General features: G+C 39.4%; 1 protein-coding gene across 1 annotated transcript; it reads right to left on the bottom strand.

Moving 5' to 3' along the window:
• Window positions 1–7,929: 7,929 nt before the first annotated feature.
• LOC145956254 (uncharacterized) lies at window positions 7,930–8,547 on the bottom strand. The gene has a single exon (XM_083071822.1). It carries the CDS (start codon window positions 8,545–8,547, stop codon window positions 7,930–7,932), a length of 618 nt encoding a protein of 205 aa, XP_082927948.1.
• Window positions 8,548–10,246: the final 1,699 nt, after the last annotated feature.

The raw sequence follows: 10,246 nt of genomic DNA, 5'->3' as shown, positions 1-10,246 counted from the left end.
TTAATTTTAAAATATTATAATTTAATTTCTAAATAAAAATGATAAATTAAAATTAAAATCAATAAGAAGATAAATAAAATCTTTAAAATCTGTCTTACCCGAAAAAAAAAAAAAAAAAAAACCTAAATCCACCCTTATTAAAAAAAATTCATAAAAATGTTCTCGTAAAATATTGTGATCGTACTTAGCAAATATGGATAATTCTTTTGGAATTATTTTCATTCTCATTGTGTCACGTGTTTCTTTTTTTGTTATCATTATCCCACAAATTGGTTATTTTAATTTATCATTCCTTTTAATTATATTCTTAATTTTACTATATTTTAAATTAAATTCAATAGTAACTAATCTCAAAAAAAAAATTAATCATCTCAAACTACCCTCTTTTTATTGATAAATATATAATAGTTATATTTAATGAGAGTATTTTATGAGTTATTCTTTAAATAAAGTATTTTTAAGAAGTTTTCTTCAATGAAAATATTATTAAAAAATTTTCTTAACCTTTTATATTTATATTTTGTGTATTGTTTACTTTTAAAAAAATATATTAATAGTTAAAAAATAATATTTTATCATAATATAAATAATTTATCATAAATTTAAAATATTGTTTATAAATTCAAAAATACTTATTTATTATAAATTTTAATTATATAAAATAAATATTAATCGTGTATATTATAAGTGCTAAAATATTAGTTACATATAAACAGAAATAAATAATTATTAGTTGGCTTCATGCTTGGCAAATACCGAAATTTGACTTTGCGTTGACCAACAAAACTACGACATTTCACATGCTGGTCCTAATTTAGAACACGTTACGGCATTCTTCTAACATAACTATATTCTAACTAAGGACTAAATACAAGTTTGAAGAGAGTTACTGTTAGACTTAATTCTGTTTTGTGCTTAATTTTTTTTTTTTTTGTGAATTTTGCTCTCATGTATTTTTATTTTATTTTATATAAATTATGCTTCAAATTTTAAAATTTTGGTGATTTATGTTACTTTGACAAATTTTCACTAAAATATTGATGGAGTACTGACATAATATGTTTGATATGAATTAACTTAATAGCATTATTACATGTTTGAATAAGATTTAAATTACACATTTTGTCCTTGAACATTTGATTTTTTGGCAAATTTTGTCCTCGAATATTTTCACACAATTTATTCTTCCAAATTTTTAGATTTTGGCAATTCATGTTTTTTTTGTCAATTGTTCATTAAAATACTAACAAGAGTCTATTATGATAGTACTAAAGGATTAATATATTCACTACAAGGTCCAATTTCAAGACCTAACCATTACTAAATTATGGAGTGCAAACATACAATCCAACATTTACTTTAAGTGTAAAAATACATACATGTTAAGTTTACATAAACAGTACTTGCTTTCATAAATGTGTGAACCGATGATTAGGTACTTATAGGTATATCTTAAGCACGTTACTTTTACTCTTAGATTAATGTGAGATATACAATATCTATACATTAAAAAAAATAACAATTAATTATTACACTAGTTGTTTAAAAGTCCATGTATTGAAGTGCTACAATTTAATTACAAAATAAAATCATATAATTTGTATCATTTGGACAATTCATCCATTTTTTTTATGTACTCTCAGAAGAAGAAGAAGTATCATATTTTATAAGATAGAATCAATAACTTCAACTAATTAATTTTATTATAATTAATCAAACAATATTATTCTAATAAAGTCATAACTAATTAAATAAGTAAAAAGCTTATCACAAAGTTATTTGACCTAACAACAACTTGTTATAAGAAAGGTTCAAAACAAAAAAGTTAGCAAGAATGACAATAGCATTTGTGTCAATCTGTTCATATGGGAGTATATACATGATTTCTAAAAATTAAAAGGTATATAAAAAGGTCACAATTATATTAAATCAAATCATCATTTTATATAACATTAGAGCAAATATAATTTACTATATCTAACTTTGCAAGTATCTCAAATAATTACTCATAAAAGTGACATTAAGACATTTTTCTTCTACATCTAGACTCATTACAATAGCATAAATTATGGACACTTTGTGAGTACTTTGATGAACAATTGACAAAAAGACACAAATCTCCATAATTTAAAAGTTGTAAAGACATAAATCATGAGAAAATTACTTGAGAAGAAAATTTGCCAAAAAAAAAAGTTTGAAGCACAAAATGCAATTACACCTCTTCTTAATCATGTTATGTCATCTTTTTGTTAGTATTTTGATGGATAATTAACTAAAAGGTACAAATCACAAAAATCTAAAATATTAAGAACATAATTTGTGAGAAAAAAAATTGGGGAAAATTTTGTCAAAAAATAAAGTTTGGAAGCACAATCGTGCAATTAAACCTTATTATTGTTCTGTCACAAAAAAAAAAAAAAAAAAAAAAAAAAAGCTCCTAACGATTAATGTGTTTGATTTGGTGGTAAAAACATAATAGACGTATGGTAAGCTGAGTCAAACTTTATTTGACTAGAAATAATGATGGTTTGTTCATAAATAAAATGATAGTGGGTGAAAAAGTAGTCACGACCGATGAGATTGAATCAATAAGATGTTGCTTTTACTTAATCTTAAATCAAATTTCAACATTTGGTTAATAAATAAAATGATATGATTGAAAAAGTCTCAGCGGGATTGAATAAACAAGTTAATCTTACTTCATCAAAAATCAATTTTAAACTTTTATTGTATTTTTTTTCTGCTCATTTATCTCCATCCTCACCTTTTAAAATGTATTTCGATAATTATACATTAAAAATTAATTCTGGTTTTAATTTAATTAATATATCATAAAAATTAACAAATTATTAATCCAAATAGAACCACACTTATTTCTTTTAAGTAATATTTCAATTTCAAGTTCAAATCTTATATATAAAAAGTAAAAATAGTGAAGATCATATTAGAACACTACAACAAAATTATTATACAATAACACATACCCTATAGTAACACTATATATGTCATTAAAAATTATTTTTACCCACACAATAACTACAATATATGTTGGTATATTATTAAAAAAGTGTGGATCTTGTAACGACCCGACTGGTCACTACACACGGCACCGCACACTAGAAACATTGCGCAGAAAAGAACACGTGTATACATATAGAGTCTAGAATATACATATACATGATCCAATCTGAAACAGAGTTAAAGTGTACCAAAAAGAGAATACAATCAAATGCTACTATCCCAAGTAGCTCAACGACAAAATAGTCACAAAAGAAAGTCAGCTCCGCCGGTCCACTGAAGACTCACCATTAGTCACCCACCTATCCCTGCTCTGCTCCCATACATAGTATGATCATTGCAGTCCAAACATCATGAAAACAACAAGGGTAAGCTAGAGTAATTAAAAAATCAACATATAAATGTATAGCAATATGATAAACAACAGCTACAGTTATCAGTACACCTGTACAGCTTATGCTACTCAACAATATCAGCACCGCAATGTGGTAATATCAGCACTGCTTAGCAGCAATAACAGCACCACTCAAGTGGCTATAACAGCACCGCAAAGCGGCAACAACAGCACCGACTTAGCGGCTATAACAGCACCACGTATGTGGCTAATAACAGCACTGACTTAGCGGCTATAATATCACACAACTCCGCACAACACAGCACAGCACAACACAACACAGCTTATTATTCAGAATTCAGCCCAACCTTCTATAGTTCCACATATGTTGCAAACTCGCCCAGCGCACACAGCTTTGCGCCCGGCGGGCTTGCCTAAACAATCCCCTGGTGGTCACGCGCCCGGCGCGAAGAACAGTGCCCAGCGCGAATTCATCAATAACTCTCCCCAAGTTCGAAAATCTTCCAAATCCTGCAAAACTTAACAGCAAAACCACATGCAATCCAGCCAAAAGTTCCCATTCTCATCAAATATCAATAAAAACGCCTCATTTTCAACATGCAAACACAAATCAAGGATTTTCCCAAAATTTCTCCAAAAACCCGAAAAACCCCAAATCAACAATTTCTATAGTTCTCAGCTCAAATGCAGCAAACATCCTACCACCAAAGAGTTCTTAGAACTCGTGTTCAACCAAACAAAGCAAAGGACTAGCTTCCCTTACCTTAAATCAAGAAATTCGAGCTCTGGGAATACTAAGATATATGAACGAGAAGGAGAAAACTTGAACAAACGGCAAGGAGCAAGCTTGAATGACTACGGAGAAGAAGAAATTCGAACCACCTAGTCAGCACTACCTATTGTTCCAAAGAAAACCAAGTGTAAGGAGAGTGAAAGAAGAATTGAGAGAGAGCTAGAGGAAGGTGCTTCAGCCAAGTGAGAATAATAAATGATAAGGGTAAAATGGAGAGAGGAAAAAGGTTATGGGTCTCACAACCTCCCCAACAACAGGAGTTTTCGTCCCCGAAAACAGACTTACTTGAGAATAGGAACGGATACCGTTCCCTGCACTGCTGCTCCACTTCCCAAGTAGCCTCACCAGTAGCCGCATCCCACAGGACTTTCACCAGAGCAATGGACTTTCCCCTCAGCTCCTTCAGCTTATGGTCCACCACAGCTACTGGTAACTTCTCATATGTCAGGTTCTCCTTCACTTATACATCGTCCAACTCCACCACATGACTCGGGTCATGAATATATTTCCTCAATTGAGACACATGAAATACATCGTGTAGGTTTGAAAGAGACGGTGGCAGAGCCAACCGATAAGCGACCGGACCTACACGCTGTATGAACTGATAGGGACCCACAAACCTTGGTGTCAACTTTCTTGCCCTCAACGCTCTTCCCACACCAGAGGTCGAAGTCACCTTCAGAAATACATGCTCCCCTTCGGCAAACTCTAAAGGCTTATGTCTCCTGTCAGCATAAGATTTTTGCCTACTCTGAGCAGTCTTCATCTTCTCCTGGATCATCTTTACCTTCTCAGTAGTCTGTAGGATCAGCTCCGATCCCACAACCACTGACTCACCATCCTGATACTAGCATAAAGGAGTCCTACATCTCCTGCCATACAAGGCTTCATACGGTGTCATTCCAATGCTAGCATGAAAGCTGTTGTTATAAGTAAACTCCACCAGCGGTAGGACCTCCTACCAGCTACCCAAGTGGTCTAGCACACAGGCGCTCAGCAGATCTTCCAAGGACTGGATTGTCCTCTCTAACTAACCATCCGTCTGTGGATGATAAGCAGAACTCAACTTCAGCTTCGTGCCTAGGGCCTGATATGTAGACTCTGCCAAAATCTGGAAGTGAACCTCGGATCTCGGTCGGAAATAATACTTGTAGGCACCCCGTGCAACTGTACTATCTCCCTCACATACAACTGCGTCAGCTTCTCCAAGGACCACTTGATGTTGACAGGCAAGAAATGTGCACACTTGGTCAACCGATCAACAATCACCCAGATAGCATCACTATTCCTAGCTGACCTAGGCAACCCGACGATGAAGTCCATAGTGATACTATCCCAATTCCATTCGGGAATCTCAGTCTTTTGCATCAACCCACTCGGCTTCTGATGCTCAACCTTTGCCTTCTGACAGGTCAGACAGGCCGCCACATACTTAGCGATCTCCCTCTTCATACCAGACCACTAGAAAGTCTTCCTTAGATCTTGGTACATCTTAGTCATACCCGGATGTATGCTAAGTCTGCTCTTGTGACCTTCCTCCAACACAGCTCTCTTCAGCTCAGCATCCTGAGGAAGGCAAATTCTGCCCTTAAACCTCAAGATTCCATCTTCTCCTAGCTCAAAGCCAACAGCCTTCTCAGTACCCAGCAATCCAAGAAGCTTTACCAGCTCGGTGTCTTGCAACTGCTTAAGTCTAACCTGCCTCAAGAACTCATTAGTTATGGTAATCATTCCACAGCTAATGTGATCCTGAGCTAACTCCACACAGAGATTCAAATCTCTGAACTCCTCAACCAGCTCCAGCTCTCTCATCATCATACTCGACATGTGGATGGATTTCCTACTCAGCGCATCTGCCACCACATTGGCCTTGCCCGGATGATACATCAACTGAAAATCATAATCCTTCAGAAACTCTATCCACCGCCACTGCCTCATGTTTAGCTCCTTCTGATCAAACAAGTACTTCAGACTCTTGTGATCACTGAAGACGCTGAACCAAGCACCACACAGGTAATGCCTCCATATCTTCAAGGCAAACACCACAACTGCTAACTTCAGGTCATGAGTAGGATAATTCCTTTCATGATTCTTTAGTTGCCTTGAAGCATACGCCACCACTCTCCTATTTTGCATCAACACACACCCCAGACCCTGGTGAGAAGCATCACAGTACACATCAAAAGGCTCACCAGAGTCTGGCAATACAACACAGGAGAAGTAGTCAATCTCCGCTTCAGCTCATCAAAGCTCCGCTCACAAGCATCTATCCAGATGAACGGTTGCTCCTTCCGTGTCAGCTGGGTTAGAGGCGCTACTATCTTAGAGAATCCCTCAATGAACTTTCGATAGTAACCCGCTAAACCCACAAAGCTCCGAATATCCGTGACAGTCCTTGGACGTTCCCACTGCAACACTGACTCCACCTTAGCTGGATCAACAGCAATCCCCTCAGCTGAGATCACATGTCCCAAGAACTTCAGCTCATCCAACCAGAACTCTCATTTTGAAAGCTTAGCATACAGCTGCTTCGCCTTCAAAATCTCCAGTACTGTCCTCAAGTGCTCACCATGCTCTTCTCGTGTCCTTGAATAAATCAAGATGTCATCAATGAACACTACAACAAACTTATCCAAGAACGGCCGGAAGATCCTGTTCATGTAGTCCATGAACACTGCGGGGGCGTTGGTCACGCCAAACGGCATCACAACATATTCATAGTGACCATACCTAGTCCTGAAAGTAGTCTTCGGTATGTCACCCTCCTTCACCCTGATCTGGTGATAGCCTGACCTCAAGTCAATCATGGAAAACACCGATGCTCCCCTCAGTTGATCCATTAAGTCATCTATCCTGGGAAGGGGATATTTGTTCTTAATGGTCAACTTGTTCAGCTGCCGGAAATCAACACACAGTCAACTACCTCCATCCTTCTTCCTTACCAATAACACCAGAGCACCCCACGACGAAACACTCGGTCGCACCAACTACTTTTCCAACAGGTCTTCCAACTGACCCTTCAGCTCAACCAGCTCAGCAGAAGCCATCCTATAGGGAGCCACAGACACTGGTCCCGCACCTGGAACCAAGTCAATGCTGAACTCCATCTCCCTAACAAGAGGCAACCCAGGCACCTCATCCGGGAACACATCAGCAAAGTCTCGCACCACATCAATTTCAGAAATGACCCGCTCGGTCTTAATACTCAACGCAGCAAGCAGAAGACATCACTCTACCCCATCTCTCAGCAATGACTCAGCTTGACCAGCTGAAATCAACAGCTCCTCCTCCACCTGAGGAAAAATCAACCTCCTATTGGCACAATCTATAGGAATGCGATTGGCAGACAACCAATCCATCCCTAAGATTATGTCAATATCTACCAAAGGTAAACAGATCAAGTTCACCTTATACCTCTTCTCATTCACCACAATCGGACAACCAACACACAACGCGGAAGCAACTACTGAAGCAGAAGCGGGCGTCGACACAAGCAGTCTCAACCCCAAATCACACACAGGCACACCCAACATAGCAGCACATGCATAAGATATAAAGGAATGCGTAGCACTAGAGTCAAAGAGAATCATCACATCCTTACCAGCAGCTTTGCCCTTCCCCTTCACAAGATCAGAAGAAGTCGAAGCCTCAACGCCAGTCAAGGCAAATACCCTACCAGCAGTAGTGGGTCTGTCACCCCTCTGAGTATTAGCTCTCTGTGCACTACTCCTCTGAGTCTCAGCCCTCTCTACACATCACTCCTCTAAGTGCTCCTCTCTGGTCTGCTTCTAGTAGGACAGTTAGCCGACTCGTGGCCCATCTGATGACATCTGAAACAACGGCTCTCCGTGTGTGGACAGTCCCTGACAAAATAGGGTCCAGCACACCTGTAACATCTCAGAGTGGCACCTCCACTCTGTCTACCTCCACTAGCAGCACTGGAAGATTGCCGAATAACAGAACTCCCTTGCGGTGGTTGGGGTCTATCATACGGCTTCCTCTGACTCTCACCCTTCTTGGACCCAGATGGCCCCCCAACAGTCCTCATGGCACGGCTACCACCTTCCAACCGCTCCACCACCTTCGCCTTCTCCACTAGGGTCGGAAACTCAGTGATGGCCATAGGCACCACCACCCTCTTCAGCTTGTATCTCAACCCATCGGCAAATTCCCTGCATTTCCAGGCCTCAGTTATACCTTGCGAATAAAAATGAGCCAGGTGCTCGAATTTCATCGCATACTCAGTAACTGTCATCCCTCCCTGATGCAGTCGCATAAACTCAGCCTCTTTGGCGTGCCTCACGCTCTCAGGGAAATACTTCTCCATGAACATTGTTCTGAAGCACTCCCAGTCGACTGTAACTCCCCTAGCAGCAAGCATCTAGTAAGTGCCCCTCCACCAATGCTCGGCCTCTCCAACAAGCATATACACAGCATATGCCAACCTCTTCTCCAGGGAACATCCCAGAACAACAAAGATCTTCTCCAACTCCCGTATCCAGCGGTCAGCTGCCTCTAGATCTGCGTCTCCCATGAATTGTGGGGGATTGCATTTACGGAACTCAGCAAGGTCCCGGCTCTCCTGCGACCCTGTAGGTCTTGCTGCACCAGCTGCAGCTCTCTCAGCTTCCATCCTAGCAAAATAAGCATTTTGCTGCTGCATAGCCATAGCCATCATTTCTATGGCACGGGCTATCTGCTCGTTGGTCCTAGTCATCGTCTACAAAAGTAACAACATCTTTAATAAACAATAACTAAACCAAACAACAATCAACAGCACAGCAAATCATCACAGCAATCAGCACAGCAAACATCTCAGCAAGATAGCACAACACAGAGTTAACACAACAAAAGCCTAAAGGGACCACCCCCAAAGAGTGTCCACTAGACTCTACTTGCTCTGATACCACTAAAGTGTAACGACCCGGTTGGTCACTACACACGGCACCACACACTAGAAACACTGCGCAGAAAAGAACAAGTGTATACATATAGAGTCTATAATATACATATACATGATCCAATCTGAAACAGAGTTAAAGTGTACTAAAAAGAGAATACAATCAAATGCTATTATCCCAAGTAGCTCAACGACAAAATAGTCACAAAAGAAAGTCAGCTCCGCCAGTCCACTGAAGACTCACCATTAGTCACCCACCTATCCTTGCTCTCCTCCCATACATAGTATGATCATTGCAGTCCAAACATCATGGAAACAACAAGGGTAAGCTAGTGTAATTAAAAAATCAACATAAAAATGTATAGCAATATGATAAACAACAGCTACAGTTATCAGTACACCTGTACAGCTTATGCTACTCAACAATATCAGCACCGCAATGCGGTAATATCAGCACTGCTTAGCAGCAATAATAGCATCACTCAAGTGGCTATAATAACACCGCAAAGCGGCAACAACAGCACCGACTTAGCGGCTATAACAGCACCACATATGTGGCTAATAACAGCACCGACTTAGCAGCTATAATATCACACAACTCCGCACAACACAGCACAACACAACACAACGCAACTTATTATTCACAATTCAGCCCAACCTTCTATAGTTCCACTATACTATAAAAGTTTACATTTTAATTCATCGATTTCAGTTCAACAATACACCTTTAATACAATTAAACATTATTACCTCAGCTTTATCACCTAGTCATTACAGCATATTCATCAAATATAACTTAGTTCAACATATAAAAACGTTGATTAACAATCTCAACACAATTCAACAGCCAACAGCATATATATCAATGTCTTCTTGCGCGCCCGGTGCACTCGAGGTCGCGCCCAGCGCAGCTAAACCCTAGAGCACCAGGGGCCAGCGCGCCTAGCGCAAGATTACTCGCGCCCGGTGAGACTCAACCCGAGAGTCCAAGGCTCTCACGTGCCTGGCGCCATTCTAATTGCGTCCAGCGCCGACCAGGCAGAGACTCTAAGGAGTCTCGTGCACTTAGCGTGGCCTAACCCGCGCCCAGCGTGGGGAAGGCAGAGACCTACCAAGGTCTCGCGCCCAGTGCAATTCGCATTGCGCCTAGCGCTCTCTTGGCAGAGACTCCCAAGGAGCC

Source organism: Cajanus cajan, chromosome 3, assembly GCF_000230855.2.
Source record: "Cajanus cajan strain Asha chromosome 3, NIPB_CcT2T_4, whole genome shotgun sequence".
NCBI classification, from domain to species: domain Eukaryota; kingdom Viridiplantae; phylum Streptophyta; class Magnoliopsida; order Fabales; family Fabaceae; genus Cajanus; species Cajanus cajan.
Note: the sequence above shows the minus strand (reverse complement) of the source record. Positions and strands in the feature narration are given on the sequence as shown.